General features: G+C 38.6%; 1 protein-coding gene and 1 long non-coding RNA gene across 51 annotated transcripts in view; one reads left to right on the forward strand and one right to left on the reverse strand.

The window, feature by feature from the left end:
- Nucleotides 1-3,296: 3,296 nt before the first annotated feature.
- On the reverse strand, nucleotides 3,297-7,013 carry LOC145527059 (uncharacterized). The gene is made up of 3 exons (XR_014069436.1): nucleotides 6,671-7,013; nucleotides 3,848-3,966; nucleotides 3,297-3,471 (listed from the first exon to the last, which is right to left on the reverse strand). It is a non-coding gene; the product is annotated as an uncharacterized LOC145527059 (long non-coding RNA).
- A 398-nt stretch (nucleotides 7,014-7,411) lies between these two features.
- Nucleotides 7,412-26,765, forward strand: part of EMSY (EMSY transcriptional repressor, BRCA2 interacting) — an 82,974-nt gene continuing 63,620 nt past the window's right edge. For 13 of the 50 annotated variants that reach the window (XM_081544300.1, XM_081544349.1, XM_081544301.1 and 10 more), the window contains exons 1-8: nucleotides 7,412-7,496; nucleotides 9,177-9,285; nucleotides 14,481-14,580; nucleotides 16,110-16,184; nucleotides 17,523-17,564; nucleotides 21,231-21,406; nucleotides 23,016-23,168; nucleotides 25,125-25,384. In XM_081544300.1, coding sequence (XP_081400426.1) covers nucleotides 9,216-9,285; nucleotides 14,481-14,580; nucleotides 16,110-16,184; nucleotides 17,523-17,564; nucleotides 21,231-21,406; nucleotides 23,016-23,168; nucleotides 25,125-25,384 — 876 coding nt within the window. In that variant the 5' untranslated portion in view covers nucleotides 7,412-7,496; nucleotides 9,177-9,215. The remainder of the gene's footprint in view (nucleotides 7,497-9,176; nucleotides 9,286-14,480; nucleotides 14,581-16,109; nucleotides 16,185-17,522; nucleotides 17,565-21,230; nucleotides 21,407-23,015; nucleotides 23,169-25,124; nucleotides 25,385-26,765) is intronic. The other 37 variants (XM_081544316.1, XM_081544317.1, XM_081544321.1 and 34 more) reach the window with 7 other exon arrangements.

Consider the following 26,765-nt stretch of genomic DNA (forward strand, 5'->3'; position numbering starts at 1 on the left):
CAGACAAAATCTCAGAGGCCATCTAAGGTTTTTAGCCAAGAGTGTACATCACAGCCTTCTGAAATTTGATAGAGCTTCTCAAGTTGTTCTGACAGTTACCCCCAGTTGAGGACCACTAACTGGGAATCCAATATCCCTCATTTCATTTCTATGTGTCCTACGCTTCCATGCCTTTGCTTCTCTTATTTCCTCTGCTGTGACACCCTTAATACCCTCTTCTTACTTCTCTGTCTGGTAAAATCCTGTTACTTTGTGAAGCCCAGCTCAAATGCTACCTCTGCTAAGGAGCCTTCTGTGATGGAAATAATCCTTTTCTCCTTGATCCCATAGCACTCATTAAATGCCACAATGTCATCATGGACATTCTGTGTTATTACATTCTCCTATGGTAAATAGAGCTATCTGCATATGTCAACCTTCCCCACTCAACAGTGAGGTCCAGGAGGATAATGGTTATAACTTATTCATCTTCATAATTTCAGGGCCTGACATTCACTCAAAGAATAAATTGATACCCAAAAGAAGTAAACATTGGCCTGCTGAATTTAGCCAGATCTGGGCTTCCTTTGTATTTATTCACTAGGATGCTTACAAAGAAAGATGTGCAAGGATGTGAAAGGGAAGGACCTAAAGGGCCATGATGTTGAGCTTTTAACATTTTTTTAAGAACATCATTTTCCCAACAAATACAATAACTTTTTATCCAAATTAGTAATGTAAGGCTAGATACCTACTAGAAATCGAAGATGTGTTTTCAGAAAAGCAGACAATCTTACCAAAATCCAAATCTTAATTGATTGGTTCAAATGGCAAACTTTTGCATGTGCATATCTATTCATATAATCCCCACTTAGATCAAAATGTAGAACATTTATAGCACACTGGCATGTTCCTACATGCTCCATTCAAATATTTGCTCTCTTCAAAGTATTTCACACTCCTAAAACTATAGATCATATCTGATGGCTTTTGATCTTTATATAAATGGAATTTCACAGTATGACTGCAACCTCCTAGTCTCTGAGCAACCCAGGTCTGCTGTCATAATGGGAAGGAATGAGTGTGTTTTGCATGTGAGAGGGATATGAATTGTTGTGGACATTTTCCAAAAATAGGCACAGCATCATTTCTGGCCCTATATGTTCTTTCAGAACTCTACCACTCTTCCATCAAGCAATGGAATCTATTTCCCACTTTCCCCTTGAATTCAGGTGGGCTTGACTGCTCCGGTCAAGAGTATGACAGAGAAAAGGCTCAGACTTCCATAGCTTGATCATAAAAATGATAGTTTCCTTCTCTTCAGTCACTTGTCCTTCAAATCTGGCCACATGTTGTAAGGATGCCCAGGCCACATGGAGATGCCATATATAGATGTTCCCAAGCATAATTCCAGCAAAGATTCCAGGCAACAACCAACATCAATTGCTGATCATATGAATGAATGAACACTCATATCAAGTTGCCCCAGCTCATGCCCAGATAAGTAGAGATGAGCTGTCCCCACTAAACCCTACTCAAACTTGGAGATTCATGAGCAAAATAAATTGCTCAAGCCAAAGCAAAGGTTTGTTATGCAACCACATATAACTAAGAGTCTGTAGTGTCTGTGTGTTCTTGAGAAGAGTCTTCTGGTGATATCTGACTTCGGACAATTTTTACTCTTTAGGCCATTGTAAATGGAACAATAATTACTACGTTATGGGAATTTTGAGGTTTAAATGAGGTAATACACTCCCAGGTGCTCTTTTTATAATGGGACCCAAACCACCTAAAAGAAAGCAACCTTGCACATTCATCGAAAGGACTGATGCCGAAGCTGCAATACTTTGGCCACTTGATGCCAAGAGCGAACTCACTGGAAAAGATCCTGATGCTGCAAAAGATTGAAGACAAAAGAAGAGGGCGGCAGAAGATGAGCTGGTTAGACGGCATCACTGACTCAAGTAACATGAATTTGAGCAAACTCTAGGATAGTAAAGGACTGGGAAGCTAGGAGTGCTGCAGTCCATGGGGTCGCAGAGTTGCACACGGCTTATCGAATGAACAAAAATGCTACCTAATATTATTTCAACTTAGTTTCATCAAGCTGTTCTAGATTTACTGTTTTGTACCAAGTCCCTTTCATGGTATGTGTCATATACATAAATATAAACCATCATTCTGTATACACATATGCAGGCACATCATAGTACCACAGCTTCTATGTTGCTTAGATCACTTGCTCTGGCGGAATCCAGCCACAATGTCGTAAGGATGCTCATGCAGCCTTATAAGGAGTCCGTGTAGTGAGAAACACAACTCTTCCATCACTAGTTTGCCAACCATGTGAGTGACCTACCTTGGAAGCTGATCCTCCAGCCCTAGTCAGCCTTCAGATGACTGCAACCTCTTAGAGATACAAAGCCAGAACCACCCTCCTAAGCTACTCACAGAAACTGCAAAAACTGTTGAAATTTTAAAAAAATTTTATTGTCACTAAGGTTTGGGATAATGTATTATACACTAATATTTAACTAATTGATCTGTCAACATGGGGAGGGATGCAGGGATGAAACTGATCCACGGTTGAGGGCTGCTTTAGGGTCTATGTGGAAGGACAGAGATAGTTGAATGGACTTGAAAGTGCTGATGAGGTTGAGCTTGAAATAAATCATTTTGGAGTCCAGGGTAGAAAGCAAAATCAGAGGAGGGGACACTTGGAACTGGGAGACTGAACTACAGATTTCACTGAAGTTGAAGAGCAGGCTTGGTGAGGGTAAAGGAGGAAGAAATCTGCAATAAAAGGGTTTTGATTGTGGAATACCTTGCTTAGTGATTTCAAAGGTGGAACAGTTCTGGAGAACAAAGTTCAGGATGGCAATGCTGGGGAAAGGTTTGTATACCTTTCTGGGGAGTACATGGGCCAAGCAATGGGGTAACCTAAGCAGGTATCAGCAGATTATTAAGAGTCTTTCATCCCTAGAGTTACAAAATGAGGGTGGAAAGGAGTTTGAATGGCTTGATGGTAAAAGCCTTAATATAAGAGTAGTTAGCTTTAACACATATGGTAGTGACAAATTACAAGAAAGTCAGCCTTTATTTCTGGTTCAGGATACTGAAGATGGGGGGAGAAGGAAGAACTCCATTTGCAAGCGTTTCAAGGGAAGCAGTGAACTTAAGGAAAATATTAGATTTTAGACAAGATTAAAAGGTGACAGCAGTGTTCTAGGAACAGGTTAGATGAGTAAGGATGTTTCTTTAGTTCAGCATGGGTTTGCTCATAAAAAAGCTAAAACTTTATTCTTTTTTAAAAAATATTTATTTTTATTTTTGGCTGTGCTGGGTCTTTTTTGGCTGAAGTTGCATGGGCTTCTCATTGCAGTATTTCCTCTTGTTGTGGAGCACAGACTCTAGGGCATGTGGGCTTCAAGTTTCGATTCCCAGGCTCTACAGCACAAGTTCAGTAGTTGCTCCTCAGCTTGTGGGATCTTCCTGAATCAGGGAAGTGAACCTGTGTCTCATGCACTGGCAGGTAGATACTTTAACAATGAGCCACCAGGGAAGCTCTACAATTTTATTGTTAGCATTTGTGCATGCTTAGTTGCTCAGTTGTGTCTGACTCTGTGCAACCACATGAACTGTAGCCCACCAGGCTCCTCCATCCATGGGATTCTCCAGGCAAGAACGCTGGAGTGGGTTGCCATTCCCTTCTCCAAGGTTACCTTCCCAACCCAAGAATCAAACCTGGGTCTCCTGTATTACAGGCAGATCCTTTTACCATCTGAGCCACCAGGGAAGCCCGTTGGCCTGTGGGAGCTTCCCAAGTTATATGTAGGTGACTGACATGTTTGAAATTCACAAAACTCACCCTGACTGTAGTGGCTGTATGGTGGATGTAGTGGCAAGGAATATAGAAGTTCCTTTGGAGAAAGAGGGTTGGTAAAAAGGTCCATTCCACACAAGTGATGAGGCATCACCATCAGCCTACTAAAACAATGAGGTCAGCTACTTAGGAAGTAGAGACTATAGAACTGAATGGTTAGCAGGAGAGAGGAATAGAGGCAGTTGACAATGCAAAGGCCAGATCTTTTAATCATTTTTGAACCTGTTCCAGATTGCTCAAGCTGATGCTTCACTGAGCCTGGATATGTATAATAATTGTCAGTTATCTCCAGTTTACTTCCCTTCTTTCTTTTCTGTCTCTCAAATCCACTTATTTTTGATCTACTTGATATTCTACTTTTTTTTTTTTAATTTTGGTCTTGCTATCCCCTTTTAGCACACACCCTGGCCATACCAGTGTGGTAATACAACTTTTTGATGGTAAGAATCTAAAGGTAGTGTGATAAAGTGGAAAGGGCTGGTTTCCAGTCCCACTCCTGCCATGAAATTCCTATATGACTCTGGTTAACTCACTTCACTTCTTTAGACCCCCAACTTTTTTAATTTAGAAAATGAATCTTTAAGGTCTTATCCATTTCAATTTTCCTACCCATACAATATCATAGGAGCTTAACAGATATTTTCATAATAGTGAAATCTACCATCTCCAATATAGTACTGCAAAATTAGAATGGTAGATGGCATGCATCTTGAAGTTTGTTCCAAGAAACATACTTAATCTGCTTTGTCAATAGAGGAGTAAAGTTTGAAATAGGTATTGTACTACAATACATTTCCGCAGACCAGAGGAAGAGGAGAGTGGTTCTCACTTTATTTACCATACATTTCCTGGAGTTAAAGTGCCTTCACTTGAAATCATGGCTTTGCTACTTACTAGCTTGTTACCTTGAGCAAACTATTTGGTATCTCTGTGCCTTAGTCTCTTCATCTATAAAATAGGGGTAATAATATATCTCATAAGGCTACCGTGGAGATTAAATAAGTTTACTACATATGTAACTGCATCTGTAAGAGAAAGCTCTAGATAAGTATTAGCTATTATTATGCGCTAAGCAGAAGAGTACAAACTCTCGTCCCTCTCCTTAAAGAGCTCACTCTGTCAGAAAGATTTTCATACAAATGACCGTAACTCAATGTTCTGAGTTCTGTAACAAGAACTCACTACAATAAGTGGTATAGGAGCAGAGACAAAAAATGCCTCTCTTATCCGAAAGGGAAAGGTAGGGACAGGTTACTTTTCTTGAGAGTAAAGTTTGAGTCTGATCATTAAAAAAGATAATTTAATGTTAGGAATATCTGGGGATATGGAGCAGTGAGAGGCATCGTGGGGAAGGCAGCTTCTTGCTGCGAAAGACAAATAGGTTCCGAGCAAAGGGAGGATGTGTGGTAGAGGGAGTAGTTGATGACAGAACATCATCACTTGAGAGCTTGTTAGAAATACAGGATCTTAGTCCCTACTGAGATCTACTCAATCAAAATCTGTATTTGAATAAGATACTTAGGTGGTTCACTGAACACTGAAGTTTGCGAAGCACTAGCCCAGGGCAGACTCTGGAGCCAAGGTGCTTAGGTTTAAATCCTGGCTTTACCATTTACTTATTATTATTTTTCTGGCTGAGCCACTGCAACACGGGAATTGGTTCCCTGACCAGGGATTGAACCCGTGCCCCGGGCAGAGGAAGCACAGAATCCTAACTGCTGGACTGCCAGGCAAGTCCCACCATTTACTTAGTATGTGTAACTTTAGGCAAGCTATTAACTTCCTATGCCTCAGTTTCCTCATTTGTAGTTAGAGATAAACAGTATCTACCTCATAAAAGTTTTAAGAATGGAATGAATATTTTAAAAGCTTAGATCAGTATTGGCACTTATCAAGCACAAGGATAGGATAAGCTATAATAATTCTTGACTCATACACTAATTATGGTCAGAGTCAGTTTTATAAGCAGCTTGTCTTTCCATTTTTACTCCATTACCTGTCACCTTGACATATGTTATAGAGGAAGACACTTGGAAGTCAGAAGACCTGGGGGAAAACCTAGCTCCCTTTAATTCCTAGCTTTGTGGAATAGGGTGAGTTCTTGTTCTGGGTTTTTCTTGTTCATTGTAGGGAGTAATCTTAATTAGACTTGGCTCACTAAGATGCTATGAGTCTCAAATCAAAGAATATTCAAAATCTTCTATTAAAGTTTCATTTACCATCTTTCCAAGAGTTAAGAAATTGGTCAGGAAACAGGTGATACTTTAATTTAGTAGGAAACAGATGGAAGAGAATGCATTGGAAGATTAGGGATGGGGTGGTGGGAGACTATTTGTGCCACTTCCTGACTTTCTCAAGGGACAGACTTGGGTTCCAACACTATAAAATTTTCCTGGGCCTCAGAGAGGCCCTAATGGACAAATAGTACACACATGTTGTTATTTATTATTTCTACCTGACCTACAATGGAGATCCAAGAACTTTTCTGTACGTTGTGTATCACATCCCAATAGGGTAAAATTAACCTAACATTTGTAAGAAAACTTTGTTAATATCATAAAGCAGATTAAAAACTCCTTTCCATTTGAACATTTTTTCCGGAACAGTCGTTTCCCAAAGAAAAAAATTTGAAAGAGAGGGAAATCACAAAATTTGATTAGATCTTCAACAATAGCAGATACTGGCTTCGATCTTACGGCCACAATTAACTATATATTGGGCTCCTTTTCTCATCCATTAAATAGGGGCAACAATACCCTCTTCACAATTGTTCTGTGATTAAGAACAAAGGCTAAAGGGTGAACCTACCAAGTCGCTGGGCCTCAAATAAATTCCTTCTCCTTCTTGCCTTTGACAGAAATGGCACTATCATTCCCACTTCACGGGCGGAGAAACCCGAAGTCGAGAACGCTCGGGTCCCCCTTCTCTACTTGCAACTCCGCAACCCCAAGTTCGGGTACGCCCAACTGCGGTGTCCACTGTGTCAGGTCTGGCAGCATGGATGCTCTCTCCTCGAGCTGCGTCTGGCGGGGCTGGAGGCCGTGATAATTGCTCCCAATACTCTTGAGGAATCCGAGCCTAATCCTCAACGGCGCTTCTGGGACGAACAAGCTTTCCAACCGTTCCTAACCCCGCCTAGAATAAAGGTCGCAGGGAAGCCCCGGCTCGCGCTACCGACGCCATCTTGGCCGCTACGTGTGACGCCACACGTAGCGGAACACGTAGCGGAGAGCCAGCCCATTGGCTGAAAGACCCGAGGCGAGGCGCGCGAAGCCGGGAGAGGAGGGTATGGAAGAAACTACAATCCCAGCCATCTTTGCGCGTGCCCACCGAGAGCGAAAGAGGAGGGAGTTTGAGTTCAGACCACAATTCCCAGCAATCCTCGCGATGTCTCTCCTTTGCTTTCAAAACGTGGAGGAAAAGAGGGACAGAAGAACGGCGATCTTCTGGTGTCCGTTCTTCGAAAGGCGGGAAGGGCGAACTACACCTCCCGACTGGCAACGCGCGGCTGCGCCTGCGCCCTGATACCTGTCGCCATCTTGCCCGTTCAGAGGCACCGCAAACAAACCCAATTCCTGGTGTCCCCTAGTCTTGGCGGAGGAGCCTTTTAGATGAGCTCAGAAAGGCCGGGCAGGTAGGTGACTCTCAGACAGAGTGCTGGGAAGAGCTGGCAGGATAGCCAGTCTGAAGGACCGCCGGGCCAAGCATTTGGAGCCTGGCTTGGGGCGCCCAGCCCCATCCTCCGTTGTCTCCTAACGGGATCGTGGGGCTCCCCGAGGTGGGCTTAGGGGAACTGGCAGGCCTGGTGCTGGAATTGCGAGGGTCCAGCTCCTGGGGGCCTGCCGGTGAGTCTTGGTCGTCTACCTGGCTGTCCGAGCGTCTCCTCTTTCTCTCTGTTGTCCTCTCCGCTAAGGAGGGAGCGAGGTGCTGATGCCTACCAGAGCCCTTGACTCTGGCTACTGGTCCTTACAGAGCTTGGGTCGCGGGCTTGACATTGGGCGCTGAGCCGCACGGGTGAGGAGGGTGGGCGGGCTACTCTTGTTGTGATGTTGCGAGAGAGTGCGTGTTTGGGGAGGGGGCGGGGCGGGCTAGCCTCCTTGACACTTGAGTAGGGGAAGGATTAGACAGAATTCCGTTTCCCGGAGCGGGCTCCGGCAATCTCTGCCCAGGTTTCCAGTGCGATGCGGCCCCGCAGTAAGGTCCTCTGCGGAGACGCATCGGGATGCCATGACGTGGTGCTTGATTCCGGCGGTCGCCGGGCACCTCCAAGATCCTGTCGGGAGGCGGGGACTGGCTTGTGGAGGGAGCGGATTCCTTTGGCTCTGCCCCTTCTTCCTCTTCCCCACCCCTTTTCTTTATGTCATTCTGCCGACTGGGGCGCGCAGTACGGTTCTCCTTGCTCTGGGTTGGTTCTTAGCTGAGAGGACTATGGGAAGTAGGGGGAGGGGGTTCAACTCCAGGCGTGGAGCTAGAGTTAGCAGCCCTAGCTCTTGGAAAAGAGATGGCAGTTATTACGGATCAATGCCTGACTCCTAGCCTAGACACTGAGTTCGCTCATTCTTACATTCACTCATTCATTCATTCGTGTTACTCTTCTCAGTCACTCATTTATTTAACAGATATTTACAGCAGGTGTGCTGTGGGCTAAGCAGGTATTGTGCAAGGCCCCAGCGCTGTTGTCTTTTTCTAGACCAGGGGATTACCAGTACGAAGTTTCTGACATCTAAACTTTTGGTAAAGGCTTTTGTAAAGACTTCGGGGTGTAAATTCATCTTTCATTGTTAAGGCGAGGAGACAGTTCCATTTACCCACTTAGCATCCTAGGATCTTTACATACTGTATCTCATGTAATTCATAGTGAGAAACCTGGCAGAAGTCAAGTGAATTAATTGCCCAAGATTACATAGGTAGTGGCACCTATTTATTAAATAATGTGCCTGCCACTATGATAAAAACTTCACATACACTGTTATTCAGTCCTCATAACTGGGTGATAAAACTTCTGCTTTATAGTAACACATGTTCAGGTAGACCTGTTTACCCAGGATCACACAGCCAGTAAGTTGTAAGATCTAATTAAAGCCTATAGGTGTCTGATACCTGTGTTCTTTCCATGTGATAGGCTGGAATAGTAGCTCCCAAATGGTTAAGTTCTTCATTTGTCAGAAGTTGGAAAGTGTGGAGGTGAAATAGGATTTTGAGATACTTTTACTGGTTTTGCTTCTTAACGTGTGGATATCCCAGTGAGTGGGCTTTTGAATGTACTTTTGTAATGGGCTTTTGTAATTTGACTTTTTGGTTCTTGCTTTGGTAGGGAAGACAAGCTCTTTGGGGCTACTAAAAAGAAGCAGCAATGCCTGTTGTGTGGCCAACACTTTTGGATCTCAGCAGGGATGAATGCAAAAGGATTCTTCGAAAATTGGGTATGATTTTCATTTTTGATGTTTTGTGCCTCTCTGTGATGCTTTTCGCTTTCTATTTGGATCATGACTGTTTGCATGGATGTCGTATTTCATGCTGTGTTAGAAATCCTTTAGAGGTATATAGTTCTTGTTTTACTCTTTGTTATTTCCTTAGTGCCTAGCGTAGTGCTTTGTACACAGTAGATGCATGAATCATATTAATGATAATAGCAGCTAAGAATTCTTCAGGGCTGCTGGACTGAGTCCTTTACATTCAGCATCTCATTTAATTCTCACTCAAACCATACAGGTATTTTTCTTTTTATGTCCCCATTTTACAGATGACAAAACTGAAGCTTAGAACCCAAACGAATTCTTTAGTAAGTCATGGGGTCAGAATTTCAACCCAGGGAATAGGATTCCAGTCTCACTTTAACATACTTTTAGCCTTCATGAGTGTGTGTGAATTACATGTGTGTGCTTGCATGCTCAGTCGCTCTTTGTATCTGACTCTTTGCATCTGACTCTTTGCGACCCCATGGACTGGTGCCATACTGTTTCTGAATTCTGAATTAATGTAAGCTATGCTGACTTTCCCAAGTTATATTTTATTATCAGTAATAAAACACCATTTACGCTTGTAATGAATTATTTAGTGCTTCTTTTCCTTTAGGGCAGTCTTTCTCAAACAGCATTTAGGGAGAGAATTAAGCCTTAATGCTAAGGCCTTCATTGTATGTAATGAACCAACTTTTCTTCATGCATCTAGAATGGTATGTTATGTATTATCTTTGGGAAAATTGAGAAAAAAAGAGTTACTCAAATCATTTTCTGTATTCTGTGATTCAAATCAGAATCCTTGGTTGAGAAATGTAGCCTTAGACTCTAAGATTCAAGGAGGACATTTTTGTCTTATTTACCACTATAATCTCAGACCAGCACATAGTAAGGACTCAATAAATGAAAAAAATAATTTGGAAAAGAACATTAAATGTTTTGGCAGAGGATAGCAATTATTTAGATATCTGTGATTTTGAAGGGGAAAGTGCAGACTTCGAATTCACATAGATTTAGGATCTTGGTCCTGTTACTAATGACTGACATTCAAAAACAGGTTGTTTAATCTCCCTAAATCTATTGATACTTTTGTAAATGAAGGGTAATAATATCTGCCTCATAAGTTTGTGGGTTAAGTGTATACAAAAAGGGCCTATCACAGTGTCCGACATCTGAGTATAGAGCATTTTAAGGCAGTTGCTTTCAGACATTTATTTATTTGCAGTTGAATCTTTTCTTCACAAGAAATCTTTGTTGGGAATTCCTGTGGATAAATGTGAATCATAGCTAGTCTAGCCTTAGCTGCTAATAACTTTGGCCCTTTTTATTTCCCCTTAGGGGCTACCATGAAGATTTCTATATTTTAAACTATTTCTTAGCATTGTACTTTAGAACCTTGGTTTTTTTTGGTCAATTATTCCTTTATTTTATTTTTTTAAATTTAACTTTATAAGTTAAATTTTTACTACCCATTCAAGGTTTTCTATACACTGATAGGCAATTGGTCTAACTTGCTAGCTACCATTTATAAAGTTGGATTTGTATTTATTTCATAGGTGAAATAGTTATGGAGTTATTGTGATCTGTTCAGATCACAACTGCAGTCAGTTGCTTTAGTTTCTGGGCTTTTGGGACCTCGAATCAAGAGATTATGTTTAAATACAAAAACTGTAAGCTTTAAGTCTTAAATTTATCCTTAATTTTAGTCAGAGCTGTGTAGGTAATGTTGCTGAAGAGCTGCTTCTGTACTGAAGAGAACAGCCTTCCTGTAGGGTAATGTCATCTTCAATGATCCTTCTTTTGGGAGGTGAACTTTGATAGTGATTTGCAGAATGACTTCCTCCTCACCCGTTGGCTCATTATCATAACAGTGAAACCTTTGAATTGCTTTCAGACACTAGCTCTAGATCCAGAGTTTAGAGAAGGTACTGTGTTTAAGAATTAGCTTAAAATATTTTGAGGATTAGCTTTTAAAAGATTCTTTTAAAGCAATTATAAATTATTTTAACATAAGATGCTAAACATTTATATTTTACTTGTGAAAGTGTTAGTTGCTCAGTTGTGTAGCCCACCACGCTCATCATTCCTTGGGATTCTCCAGGCAAGAATACTGGAGTGGGTTGCCATTTCCTTCTCCAGGGGATCTTCCTGACTCAGGGATCAAGCGCGGGTCTCCTTCCTTGGAGGCAGTTTCTTTACTGTCTCAGCCACCAGAGAAGCCCACATAGAAATTGGGATAGGGAATTTCTATTTCTATATGACTCTAACATGGAGCTTTATGAAATACAGTATTCATATTGAATGGTAGGTTTGTTTAAATGGAATGGGTTGAGGCTTTATTAAAAGAGTTCAGCAGATCTTTTGTTTTCTGTGGTTTTTCATGTGTTAATTATTTCATTATACTTAAGTGTCATTAAAGTTAACACTGTAACAGAATGGTATCAAAAATAATACCGGAAGTTCAACTGAGCTTGATATTTGTCAGAATCTTAGGATTCTCATCAAAATGGAAATCCACAAATGTGAGTGAGGTTGGGAAGCTAGCAGATGTTCTTTACAGTGAGTGCATTTCTCATTGAATGAAGGGCAAGTGTGCCTTGGATTGTGTAGCTGTGAGAACTGTGTTCTGAGTTATACAGTTTTGTGTGCGGTTGCCACCTCTTCTATCCATGACTTTTTAGTTAGACTTGGAATGAGACTTGAGATGTCAAAAATCTTTGTCTCTAGTTAATTTCACTTTCTAAAAAATACTGTGAAATAGTGAAATTTTGATCACCATGAATTTCACAGGCCAAAAGTGAACCTTTTCCTCAAATCACTTCTCTCTGACCTCTCCATTTCTTTTTATGGTATTGTCATTCTCCTAAATATCTTGGAAACTGAAAAACCTGGTTATTTTCCTTCTGCCATTCCTTCCACATTTAAGTTTTTGAGTCCTATCAAAAACTTTTTAGACTGGAAATAGTGGCTTTTCTTAGTCTGGCCCCAAATTATTTTTCTATTTTTATCCTTGTTAGATTTTAATCACTTTGAGGGTAGGGACCTTGTTTTGTTTATATAAAGATTTGCCTTGGTACCTTGAAGTAGTAGTAGTGTTCAGTTAGTAGTTAGGTTTGAATTAGTGACTAGCCAAGTACAGACATATTTTTATTTTTCCTAATATAAAACTCTCAAAATAGTGACTATTACTGGATGTTTAACGTCTTTATGAAACATTATATGCTCATTTGCTCTCTGTTCTTTTTGCACATTTACACATCCCCCCGCCTGCCTAGAGCACAGTTCTATTTCTGAGTAAAGCTTATACTTCTAGACTAGATGATATTTTTCCTCTCTGCCTTTACCACTGTATTGTAAACTATATCAGAATTGTCTGATGTCTTGTTTCACTGTACCTTTAGTCTAGAGTTAACTTCTTAAGGGCAGGGTTTAGCATACTATCTCATATATGTAATGGGACTCAATACTGATTTGTTGAATAAAATACTCGATAAATGAGGCATAAACATTTAGAGTATAGTGATTTCTTAAGTTATTCCCAGTGTCTTTCTGAACTCTACTTTGGGTTCTGATAAAAGCTGAAATATGTTTTTTGGAACAAAGTATTTCCAGGAAAGCAGAGTTTGTCCTTCCAGAGGGACCACATGAAACATCTACCTAATATCCAGTGTAGATTGAACATGCAGGATGTTTACACATGGAATAATACAGTTGGACAAGACATGTCTGTTTAATATGGTCAACTCACTTTTCTATATAAATTCTTTTTTTTTTGACAGAACGGTGGATAATATGAACTGAATGAGGCTACTATTTGACTGTTATTGTAGTATCTTGAATGCAGCTATGCATGCCTTAGTTATTTGGCTAACATTCAGCATCTATTCTATGTAAGGCATTGGCAAATACTGGTAGTAAGTTGGATCTATTAAGAAGATAATTGTAGTCTGGATACTTATTTCCCATCATTTTGTTTTGTTCAGGTCTACTTGTCTCATAGTGTTTATGGTTTGAAACAACTGTTTTATTATTTCTCATGATTCTATGGGTCGCTCATCTTGCATGAGCTCGCTCATATGGCTCTCTTCAGCTGGTAGCTCAGCTGGTTAGTTGGGCTCAGCTAAGATGGCTGGGCCGCTCTCTCCATGTGACCTTTCATCCTGTGCTTCTTCACAGCTTGGTGATCTTAAGGTTCCAAGAGAACAAGGCCCTGTGTGCAAGGCTGCTGTTTGCATCATGTATGTGATGTTCCATTGGCCAAAGCAAGTCACATGCCAAGTCCAGAGTCATTGTTGGAGGTACTATAGAAAGGTAGTACATGAGGAAGTACACTGAGAAGCAGGCCTGGTTCATTGGGAGCCATTGAAGGCTTTTTGGTTTTATAGTTTAACCACTACTAGGGACAACAGTTTCATTAAATAATGGTTGTTGCTGTGGAAAGTTAGTGAAATGAAACTGTCTGGAATTAGGTTTCAGTGTATTATGTCCTGATTTCTGTAAGAGCGAAAATTCATGTTTGCTAATCTGCCTTAGTCATTTCGCTGGTGGTTTCAATTTGTTAGTGGTTTCTTCAAGGTACCTTCAAAATGTCTTCTAGGAGACTAGGTAAAGAAACTAGGATCAGAGATGAGAAAGGACTTACCCAAGGTCACACAACTAATGTCAGTGCTGGAGCCAGAATCTGGTCATTTGACTGTTGATCTAGTAGTTTTTCAGTTGCACGCTACTCACAGATGGAATACAGGTTGAATTCTTAGGCAAGCTTAAGGAATTATTTCAAAATTTTATCAGTAAAGCTACCCATCAATAATACTAAGAACTTCTCTTATCAGCCTTATTATACCACTGGGAACCTATTCCCAATTATTGGTAGCATCCGAGTTGAATGTTCTTCAGTGATGATATGTAAAGCAAAATATTCAGACTTTTCTTCCTAAACTTTCACACACGTGACTTCTGTGAGGCAGTAAAAAAGAAAATAAGATTATAAAAGCCACAAACTAAACTAAACTAAACTAAGTAGATAAATTTTTTGAGAGGACATTAATGAAATATTTGCATATTGATTTTTAGGTTTCCTGCCCTGAAGTTTCACTGTATATAGCCATAGTATTAAAATATTGATGGTCTATTTTGATAAAATAATTTTCTTCTTCTAGAATTGGAGGCATATGCTGGAGTTATCAGTGCACTTCGGGCACAGGGAGATCTCACCAAGGAAAAGAAAGATCTTCTTGGAGAACTCTCAAAAGTTCTTAGGTAAATTATCATAAAAGTTTGTGAGACATGACTCTAGAAATTTCATTTTGAGGTATTTTGATACTTTTCACTCTTAGGCTGAAGACAGGTGTTCAAGTTGTTGGTACTTAGAGATCCCATCCCAGTTGTTTGCTTTGTTACAGAAAATTATGTAATTTACCATTTATTCTGTAATCTAATCTAATCAGAAAAGGTTTAAGGCAGGTTATTTTAGCTTTGGGCCAGTTGGAAAAGGGAAATATTTTTAAGCTGAGTAAAGGAAAGAAGAGCTGGCAGTGACTGGATATGAAGATCTAGAGTGGCCAAGTGGCATTTGTTAGGGGGTAGAAGAAGACACTAGGAAGTTGTTGTCTTCGTTTATAGAAATGGGTAGTGATTCCATAGTCATATCATTAGGGACAGTTGATCCCTTCAGCTTCCCACTAGTGTGGGACTTCAATTCATTAAAAAAAAATCTGGTGAAAGGGGTTCTTTGATACTTTGCCTTGATCCATTCTTAACATCTTGAGCTTTCTCAGAAAATTCAGTTCTAACTGAAATTTCCTTTCTACATTTAAGACCATTGTGTCCTATTTTTAAAGTGAAAATAGGGAAGAGATTTTTTTCCCCTGCATTTAATTAACAGTAAAGTAGATATGTTATTAAATCCTGTCTTAATGCCTGCATGCTTAACAATTTATATTTTTTGTTTGTTGTTTATATTGCCTCATAAATTCTGCTTTTAAGCCCCTTAAATATTTTAATCAATGATATAGATTTAGCTTAGCAATAAAGATTACAGTTTCAAGGGTGGTATTCATTTTATTGAGTATTTATGAATGGAATGGGTATAGCCTTTTTTTTTAGCTGTTTGGATTTAACTGTACATATATTTAATCAGAATCAAATCAGAATCAACCTAAGCACATTTTTACCATAGTGGTGACATGATATAATGCAGAAGACACATAGCTTCAGTGTTGAGTAATAAAGGAGTAATATCCTGGCGTCAAGTTTCATAGCATATAGCTATAGGAAACATTATCTTGTCACTTTTATTTCTTTATTATATTCACTGAACATAAAATTTTAGACTCTTAAGCTTTAGAAAGAACTTTCTTTTGAGGGCCAAAATCTCAGTAACCATGATTAGAGGTCATTCGGTGGTTTGTATTTTTAGATAACAGGAACCTCTGCTAATCTTGACTATTTGGACATTAATGACTTCATATCAAACTGAATTTGTCTTTTTGTGATTTGTAATTTGTATAATTTGTACAAATTTATAATTTTTAATTTATAATTAGAATTAGGTACAAATTCTCTCTTCAATTGTAATTCTCTACAATTACACAGAATCAGTCTGAATCCTTTTCTATGACTTTAATTAAAGCATTTGAAGATATATATATTAGACCCTTGTCTTTATCTCTTTTACACATCAATTCCCCTCCTCCCCTACAAACAAAATGTTGGCTTAAGCATTAATAAAAGTATAGAGAAGAGCTGCCTGCTTGGCAGAGTTCTATAATGGCTATTTTTTTTCATAGCATCTCAACAGAACGCCACCGTGCTGAAGTTCGGAGAGCAGTAAACGATGAACGGTTAACAACAATTGCACATAAGTAAGCCATTAGTCATACCACCCCTGATTTTTCACGACATAGTATACCATAGTTTTGAAACAGTCTTCCTATTGTGTAGAGATTCCTGAGTCTTTTATCTTGATAGTAATATCTCTGTACTCAGGTATCCTAACTATAGCTGTGTTAACTGTTTATTCTGGTTATGTTTTGCATTTGGTTAGGCAAGCTTCAAGTACTCAGGTCAAATCCTGTTACAATGTAATCTCTGTGTACCTAAAGGTCTCCACAGTTTAGCAGGTGATTCCTTTACTTGAAACAAAGTTTAATAACAAAGTAGCGTGCTCCCCAAATTTGACAGCCCCTTAGAGGTTCTTTGTAACAGTATTTGATATGTATACATATTGCTTTATAAATAGGCATTATAAATTTTTTGACTAATATTTCATGTATTTTGAGAGTCAGAAAAAAGATTGTAACATATAGCCTGGTTTTAAGAAATATGAATACAGTGTATTTTAATTTACTTAGAAAAGTCAACAAAATAAAATTATAAAGGATTCTTATCAAATTGCTTTCAGATCATTATAACTATTTGATAGATGGGGTGGAGGGTGGTACAAGATAGGGACTGAGCATTAACGGAGTATGTATGGAGAGAGTGCCTCCTGAAAAACAAAAAAGAGCAGAAATTATCCTTTAAATGTTAATGCAAGATGGTAGGAACATTTTATAAAATAAAGTATGTTATAGAATAATTCATTTGCTTTTTATTTTTGTCCTGATGTGAAGTAAAGCTAAAAGAAAAATTTGGGTACCTTTCCATTCTGTAATAAATAGTGCTTTTAGCCCAATTGGCAGTATTAGTATTGACCCTGAAGATCCATTAGCTTCATGTTGTACTTCTCTGTTCCTCATTTTACTTGACTGATAAAATGGGGTGCTACCTTTTTAACTGTGTAGTTTGAAAGATAAGCAGTTTGAATTTGGAGATTTTTCAGTGGTAGATATCTATGCACTGTAGAAATTTGGAAATTTTCCTCTAGTGACATTAAGTATTTACTTGTTAGGCCAACATGGCTGAAACATTTAAATATTAATGTGCTCCTTCTTTTAAATTTCCTTAAACTTTTAAATTAGAATACTCTAAAAATAGTAACTGAGCCTAGATTCTAATTTGAGAACTGGTAATAGGAAACTTATGTGCTAGATAATGAAGTAGTGAATAGTAGTTTGCATTCAGAGGCACTTAGAGACAAAATTAGTACCTTAAAAACATTGGAACAATATTGTGGGGCAATTAGTTATAAGTTGATGCATCAGTTTCATACTTAAAGATAACATTTATTTAGTCTCCTTTTCCTTTTTTCCCCTTTAAAGAATGAATTTATCCTTATATTTGGGTGAAAGACCAAGTTACAGGTATGCAAATAGGTTATTATTATTTCAGGCTTTTTCTTGTATTTATTTCAAAATTAAAGCTCTCAATTATTCAGGGGCACATACGTCATTACGAATTAACCGAGCCCCTTGCTTTTCCTTCTCTTCTCCTCCCCTTCCTCATACTGCCCACCCTTTAGCTATTTTGCTGCTTGAAAGTAGTCAGAGGGTGGGAAGGGAGAGGAGGTGAAAATTTTAATTAGTCATTTTACTACTTGTTAGTTGTTCTGGAAAAGGTTTGATGGAAGAAATTATAAGTATTTGCCAAAGTATTTTTGGTTAATATGTGAGTTTCTTTAATCTGTTTGACCTCTCCCTTTCCCTCCTCTCTCTATTAGCATGGATAATTGAGAGTTGGCTTCTACTACCTGTTTCCTCTTTTTTTCTCTCCTTTTCTGATTTCTTTAATACATGAATTTAATTTTTTGAAAAACGTTTACTTCAGTGTATAATTTTAAGCTTCTCAGGCCTTTCCATACTCCTGTTTTAATATTTTATATTGTGGTTTTAGTTGACCAGATGTTGTATTTACTTGTGGAGCCCAAGGGGCAATGAGTGGGTAATGCTGAGGGAGACATAGATCCCTCATTCTGTCCATCTCCTTTGCCCTCTGTAGCAACAGAACCTAGTTCTAAAGATTATCTATAGGAGGGTTTCATACTCTGAGCCTGAAAAAATAACTTGAGCCAAGGAGGAATGCATCTGAACTGACTGCATTCCCTTTCTGCTCTCCCTTCCCTCCCCCACTCAAAACAGCAGCTTAGGCCAGAAGGAATGTTTGAAAGGTGAAAAGAAAGCCAAGAAGATTGAGCACAAAGGAGGTGGAAACAAAAGGAGTCGAGTGTCTGGGATCAAAGAAAAGCCTTGCTTGAACCATAACACGTTTTTATTATTTGATACTCTAATTCAGTTTTGAAACATGTCAGAATATTATAGTATTAAAGCCTGGAATGTTAAGAGGCCTCACAGTTTTTAATTGGGCCACTCTTGGCAGCGTTGTATCTAAAGTAGCTATCCAGAATTACTGATCTCTTTACTCCTTCCCCATCAGCTAGACATTCATGGATACTGTGTGAGTCTCTCTGTGAGGATTTCGTGCTGGTGCCATGCACACCAAAGGATGCAAGGGCCAAGGTAGTTCTACTAGTGTCAGGCTTCTCAGAAAAGGGGCTTGGAGCAAGGTTTCCACCTGCCTCTTGCTATATTTAGTATAAATAAAGAGATGTTCTCTGAAACTTAGGAATCCTAGGGAAGCCATGGAATAAGATATTTACAGAAACCTGTAAAATTCTTTTTAGATGATTTTGTGCAACTAATGCATATTTACACCCTCATTAATAAGTAAATAGAAATTTTTAATCTAATTCTAACATGATGAGTAATTTTTCACTCACTTAAAAAAATTTGAGCACGTTTGTGTGAGTAGAAATTTGGAAGATTTATAGATCTTTAGTTGCAGTTGTGTTTTTTGCACTGCAGAATCTGTCTTTTCAATAGCATATATATTCATGTGTTTAAATTATTAATCTTCCATAATTTCTGCCACTATTTAACAGTGTACCAGGTAAGTGTAGACATCATTTTATTTGTGTGGTAAACTTTCATCAAGCAAATTTATTAGTGACATTCTAGTAAAATGGTAGCGACATTCTAGTAAAAATAGGAGTAAGCCAAGAAAATACTGAATAGCTTTTAGAATTTTTTCCCTTTGACAATCAGTAACAGCCCTTTTCTGTCTCTTGTTTGTACCATTCTCTGTTTCAAAACTAGCGTCAACTTGGAGATTACATGATAACAGATTTGTGAGGGTTATCGGGGTCTTAGGAACCCCTCTTTCCCGTGTCTTAGGTGGGACTGTGTTAAACCATAGGGGGTTTGCAGATTTCCAACAATAACTCAGTTGGATTCATCAACTCCTAGAAATTCTTTTCTTAACTGAATGTAAATTCTTCTCTAGTTGTAATTTGTTTCATTCATTGAAAGTTTGTAGATTAGACAACAGTGTCTAGTTAGTATAAATCAAAGGCAAAAGTTAGACATGAAACACATTTGAAAATTTTTATACCTTCTACTTGTGGTGTGGCAGTTCATTTCAATAGCACGATGTATGCTTGTTAAAGGAACTGTTTAGTAACTGTGTGACCCTGCTGCTGCTGCTGCTGCTGCTGCTAAGTCGCTTCAGTCGTGTCCAACTCTGTGCGACCCCATAGACGGCAGCCCACCAGGCTCCCCCATCCCTGGGATTCTCCAGGGAAGAACACTGGGGTGGGTTGCCATTTCCTCCTCCAATGCATGAAAGTGAAAAGTGAAAGTGAAGTCGCTCAGTCGTGTCCGACTCTTAGCAACCCCGTGGACTGCAGCCTAGCAGGCTCCTCCGTCCATGGGATTTTCCAGGCAAGAGTACTGGAGTGGGGTGCCATTGCCTTCTCCACTTTGTGACCCTAAGCAAGTTATTTAACCTCTTGGTAACTCAATTTTCCCATCTATAAAATGGATATGATAATATTACCAATTTCACAGGATGGAAAGAATTACATGCGTTAATACAGACAAAATATTTAGAACAATATCTCACATATACTAAGTGCTAATTGATGTTAACTATCATCATCACCACCATCATCATTATTCCACTATCCACTAACAAGGGCTTTTGTGTACTCTGTCAAGAATCAGTGGACATACAGAATCTTAAACTCTAGGCTGGGTTGTAGAATCTTTGGTTTTGAAAAAGGTGCAGAAGTATTTCCAACTTAGTGAAGAAATTGATTGATTCTGGGTGAATTTTAAGCCTCGACAGTCACCATTAGTTAGACCACTGCCTTTATTGAAGCCAAGCAGAGGGAAGCAAAAAGCTGTCTTTTCATGCTTCAACCTCTGTTTGGACTCCTAGGATAAAATTTGCTCAACAAATTTAGAGTAAAATCGAGAATAGTGTCTGCTAAGGAATAGAGTTCAGTTGCCGCAAACATTTCTAAGAGTGAAGATTGATAAAATTAGTAAAATAGTGGCAGATTTCTTCTAGTGTCCTCAGATCTAGTCTATTTTTTTTAATAGAAAGGATAATAGTATAACGCATTGTCAGTGACACCTGCAGTGATATGTACAGCTTCACACCTCCCAGTACCTAGTCTCCCTCGTTTACTGCTTCAGTTTCCCTTGTTTGAGAGCCTTAGAACCTCTGGCCATGCAGGCAGTTAGGATAATTTTGCAAAAATTCAGTGAATTTCATCCTTAATTATTAAGGAAAATCTAATTTTTGAAACTGAGTGATTTTTACCTTTTTAGCCTAATTACAACGTTAAGTTCTAAAAGTTGGTAGAAATACTAGTTTTCATCTTCAATACCAGATTTAAGCTAATGAAAATAATGTTGATGTTATTTGTAACGCATGGGACAGTTTTTCACAGTTTCAGAGATGTTCATTATAAGATTCAGATTATCGAATAAAATGTGCGAAAACCTAAGTGTATGTTAGATTCCTTAAATTCTGATTTTTATTCATAGTTTTGATCTTGCTTAAAATAAAGCCTCTCTTGTTCACTCAGGGTGCTTTTTTATAATTCAAAGAGTTATATTTGAATGTATGTATTTGATTCAGTTTTAGCTATCGAGAACACTTGTAGCAGCATTTTCTTTTTTGTTTAGTATGTCTGGACCTAATAGCTCCTCAGAATGGTCCATTGAAGGTCGTCGATTGGTACCCCTGATGCCCCGGCTGGTTCCCCAAACCGCCTTCACTGTAACAGCTAATGCTGTTGCCAATGCAGCTGTTCAGCACAATGCATCTCTTCCAGTGCCTGCAGAAACAGGAAGCAAGGAAGGTGAGTAAAGAAATGTTTCAGTGTGTAGAGATGACTTTTCTTGGATTCTTCCAAGAAAAGTTATCTTATTTTTCATCTATTTTTGTCCCAGTATTTAGAGGCTGTGAAACGTAGTGAATAACTCTTGTTCTGAAACTAGAAACTGCCACGTTTTTAGTCTCAGCCAAAATTAAATATCCCTTTTGTTCAAAGTGTGAATTACATTAATCACAAAATTGCAAAAAGCCTTGGAATGAATTTTTTTATATGAACCTGTCTTGTTAGAAGTGGATAAAAGGCCTTAATGGGTGACATAGAAAATTAATAAGGCAATAGGAGTCATTTATAATAGCTACTGGAGAAAGATGCTGAACTGATAACTTTAGAAAATAAAATTCTGCTTTTTTCTTCTGGAATCAATGGTATATGCTGCTTCTCTGTTCCAGTCAATGTGTTGAATCTGTTAGGAGTTACATGGCCATTGGAGAAGGCTTTCTTATTGTTATTTAATCTAGTCATTGACACATGCTTTAAAATTCCTTGGAGTCTCCTAAGGTCACCAAGAGTAATATTAAATTTTAGAGTGCATGTTTGAGTTGACTTCAGTAGCTTAGTTTGGTGTTATATGAAAATGACCCTGAAAATAATGCAGTTGTCAGATTATTTTGGGGAATTATCTTTTTTTGACTGTCTGTGGACTGTGGAACAGAATGAGACATTCCTTTCATACATGCCAGACTCTGTTTTACACATAAGGAAGCTATATTTAGGGAGAGACAGTTATCAGTGTGCAAACTTGGCCTTCATTAAATTCCTGTTTTCTTTGTTGCAGGAGAGATATCTTTCTTCTTTGCCCTCTTTTATCTTTTCTGTTTACCACCTCTCTGATTCAGTGGAAAGAATATAGAATTTTTGATGGTTCTAATCTAGGTTTGAGTCCTCATTTGTCATTGCCTTGCTTTGTGACCTCCACCCAGTCTTTTAGCTTCTGTGAGCCTTGGGTTCCTCATCCTTAAAATGAGGATGTGGTATTGTGAGATTAGTGATAATATATGGGAAGTATTTAGCATAATCCATGGTACTTATTCCTGCTTGTTGCTGTTATTCAAGCAGTTAAAATACCGTGTTTTCATGACCTTAGTTATTATTTCACTGTTTAGATGGCAAGTGACTAGTGAGTTGTTTATAAGAGAAACTTACCTTGGTTCTCTCTAGGGGCTAAGTTGGAAATTTCTGTGGTTAGGGAAAAATGATCCATCACTCCATCATTGATACTGCTATTAGTATTAGAAAAGAATATAAGTATATGCTTTTTGTTCATCTCCTGCCGTGAATGAATAATGATTTTCATTTTTTTCAGTTTTGAGCTTGGTTTCTTTGTAACTGTGCTCTTCTCTGTTGTCAATGCCACCTGTAGACAGCTGCTAAATACCTGGGGACAACCTAGTTAAGTGATGATTTTCAGGAAAGGTTATTAAATTTTTTAACCTGTGGACCTAATTCCTAGTATTGGCTGCTAACTTCTGGTTATATGAAAATGTTACAATTGGCCTGCAGTAAAAATTATCTTTGTGTATGCGTGGACAGTTCTGGTGAAAGTTAACAGCAGACTTTTTTATCGTTCCTTCAGTAGTGGTTTGCTATTCCTACACAAGTACCACGTCAACCCCAACCTCTACCCCTGTTCCAAGTGGCAGCATAGCAACGGTTAAGTCTCCAAGACCTGCCAGTCCTGCCTCCAATGTAGTTGTCTTGCCAAGTGGAAGTACTGTTTATGTCAAAAGTAAGTGATATTCTCAGTGTTATCAGGGCCATCTTGGCTAAAAGCTGCAGCATAGGCTCTGATTAGATCTGCCTTCCTGATTAATTCATTGGCCCACTGTCTATTAGCAGTGGTTAGTTTTTGAAGGTTGTAAAGAATTCCTTTCTTTACATGCGACTAGGTATATATTGCTTTTTTAATAATTTATGGGGGTTGACTAATTATTCCTTTTTTGTTTTCTGTGGGGAATCTGCTTTAAACAGTGCTATCCTCTTTAAGTATTCACTTGTTCTGATTTTCATGGAATACAAATGTGAATAGAAACGAAAGAAATGTGCTTGTCATTTATTTAGTGTTTATTCCTATAATTGTAGTCTTTGTAGTGTTTTTAAAAATTATGCAACATATCATCTAATTGTTAAATTTCAGTGAAGCATTCTAGAGCATCTTTCTTTCATATTTCTAGTTGACTGTAATTTTTTGAGGTTTATTTGCAGTTGTTAACCCTTTGATTCTACCCTGTGAAGCACTTTGATGTCCATTTCATTTTTTGCTTTCAGTGTCTGTTATGTCAGTATTGATTTGCTTTTAGTGTTAACTGGAGATCATTACTATTTGACTTTCATTTTTCTCAGTATAGTTATAAACTTAATTTCTTTGTAACTTTTAGAGGTGGACTTTGCTGTTTTAGACAGAAATAATTTTAGGTCATTGTCAGTCTTGGTTAGAGTCTAAAACTTGAAGGTATAAGGAGTTACGTTTTATCGCCAATTCCATGAATCATGCTGCATGCTTTTGTAAATGTCTGCTTTATAAAGATTTCCTATGTATATTGCAAAATTTTATGTTTCTCATTTGATTTTTTTTTTTTTAAGTACAAGACAATTGAGGCTTTAGTACATAAAGAAAAATTTTAAACTTTGGGAGTATTATACCTGATTTCTGTGAATTTAGCCAAAATGGTCTTTTAAAATAACAGTAGAGGTCTATTTTTTAGTTGTTTTTAAATGTTGAAAGTGAATCCCAAACATGAAGAAAGCATTTCACATAATATATAGCTTGAAGTAACTGAAAGTTTATTGCTTTATTCTCAGAAATCACACAGGCAACATTAGTTTGAGATATAATCATTCATTCTCTTAACTTCATATGTGCAAAGCACTGTACCAGGGAAACAAACCAGTAAGACTGAGTTGTTGCGCTTTGAGAGCCCCTTAATAACAGGAGATGTACAGACTGACTGCCACATTGCCATGGGATAAGTGATACCGAAAAGAATGTATGAAGTGCTTTCCAAGCTCAGAGGAGACATGGATTAGCTTTGTTTGGAGTAAGGGAAGGCTTCACTGTGGAAATAGCTTACAGGATGATGATCGCTGGATGATGAAGAGGTCATGATGGTATGTGGTGTTCCCCAAAGAACAAGAGTATATACTCTTGTATATACTCCACATGGAGATTCCACATGGATAGAGTATGTGATAAGTTGGCTTTGGGGAATGGTGAGCATGTCAATTTGCAAGGATTATAGGGTGGGTGGAATAGGGTATTGTGTTCTTAGAAAGATATGGGACATTGAATGAGACAGTAATGATTTTTGTGCCTTGTCTAGTAGGGAGGTAAAACTAAAAGATTTGAGGCAGGACACTGGCATGACTAGATGTGAGATTTTTATAACTTGTAGTAGGTTGAAAGGTAGAATGGAAGTGGAGAAATTAGAAGCATGTACACCTTGTAGGAAGTTGTCGCTGAAATACAGGCAGGAGATGAGGAGGCCTGACATGGCTGTAGGGTTAAAGAAAGTTGGGAAGATATTCAGAGATAGCTCCCCTAAGGGAGGATTGATAGAACTGTCTGATTGGACATGAGGCAAAGGGAGAGGTCAAGGATGATTGATGACACGATGATTTTAAAATGAAGTATAAAATACAAGGTTAGACCGCTATAAAATTTACCAATGTTGTGATTGCCTTACAGGTGTTAGCTGTTCAGATGAAGATGAAAAACCCAGAAAACGAAGGCGAACAAACTCTTCTAGCTCCTCCCCTGTTGTCCTTAAGGAAGTTCCAAAGGCTGTTGTTCCAGTCTCAAAGACGATCACTGTGCCTGTGAGTGGCAGTCCTAAGATGAGCAACATCATGCAGAGCATTGCCAACTCCTTACCACCCCACATGTCTCCTGTGAAAATAACCTTCACCAAACCGTCAACACAGACGACAAACACAACAACACAGAAGGTATGTGGTAGAGGAAATCTCTGTCTGCCAGGTACTGTTTTAATCTCTTTCAGTCAGTGTGATTCAGATTTAGCAAACATGCCCTGAGTGCTTACTATGTGCTTGGCATTATGATGGGAATGTTCACATCTCTTTCTTTAATTCTACATATAAAGCTTTGGGTTAGATATTATTATTTTACTTTTTGTATATGTTTTTGTAGATGAGGCTCAGAGATGCCACATGACTTGCCTGATATGACACAGCTAGCAGATCTTCTAAGACTTCCATTTATTTCACTTTTATGGTTCTATTTGGGAAAAAAAATTAAAATATAGAGGATTCTTTTAACCTGTATTTGGATAACTTTACCTTTAGGAACTCAGTATTTATGTTGCCAGAGTAATGAAGTTGTCAGACCAGAGTTAGGTGTTTAATAGAAGAAAGGAAGGATATGATTAAGTGAATAATTGTTATCAACTTATTTTTTAATTCTTGAAAACTATCATTAATTCATTTCTAAACTCTTCTCTCAGTATGTTCAAGTCATCAGTATTTGGTCAATTTTGTTATTAGAACCCTCTACTTCCCACACTAATCTGGAAACTGGTGGTACCCTAGGCTTGTTGCACACTGCTGTGTCTAAGGTCTCCCTTCACTGTCATTCTGATCTTCCTCTTTCTTGGTTTATTTACAAATTTGCTGAAGTATATCCTCCAGTAGCTTCTTGGTATATGGGTGGGGTTGAAAGTAGAGTTGTTAAGACCTTGTGTGCGTGTGTGTGTGCGTGTGTGCACACACGTGTGCGTATGCTCAAGTTGTGTCCGACTCTGCAACCCTGTGGACTGTAGCCCTCCAGGCCCCTCTGTCCATGGGATTGTCCAGGCAAGCATACTGGAGTGGGTTCTCCTCCAGAGGATCTTCTTGACCAGGGATCGAACCCATGTCTCCCACATCTCCTGCACTGCAAGTGGATTCTTTACCACTGCACCACCTGGGAAGTCTTTGAGACCTTACATGGTAGACTGAAAATTTCTTTATTCTACCCTCCTACTGTCTTGATGTCAGCTTAGCAAGGTAAGTATTCTAGGTGGGAGGTCATTTTTCCTTGAGAATTTTGAAGATGCTGCTTCATTGGCTGTTGGCTTATAGTATTGCTTTTGAGAAGTCCAGTAATGCCATTATAATTCCAGACCCTCTTTTTCTCTTGGAAAGCTCTTAGTAACTGTCAGAGTTCTGAAACTTCAAGGTAATTTTCCGTGGTTGTGGGTCTTCATTTTATCCATTGAATTGTATACTCAGTGGCCTCTGTTATTCTAGTCACTCCTATCCTTCAATTCTGGAAAATTTCTTGAACTATTTCTTTGATTTTTCTCTGTCTTTTTTTGGATCACCTCTTATT

This window comes from Giraffa tippelskirchi, chromosome 11 (genome assembly GCF_054371585.1).
Source record: "Giraffa tippelskirchi isolate mGirTip1 chromosome 11, T2T-mGirTip1v1.2.pri, whole genome shotgun sequence".
NCBI lineage: Eukaryota > Metazoa > Chordata > Mammalia > Artiodactyla > Giraffidae > Giraffa > Giraffa tippelskirchi.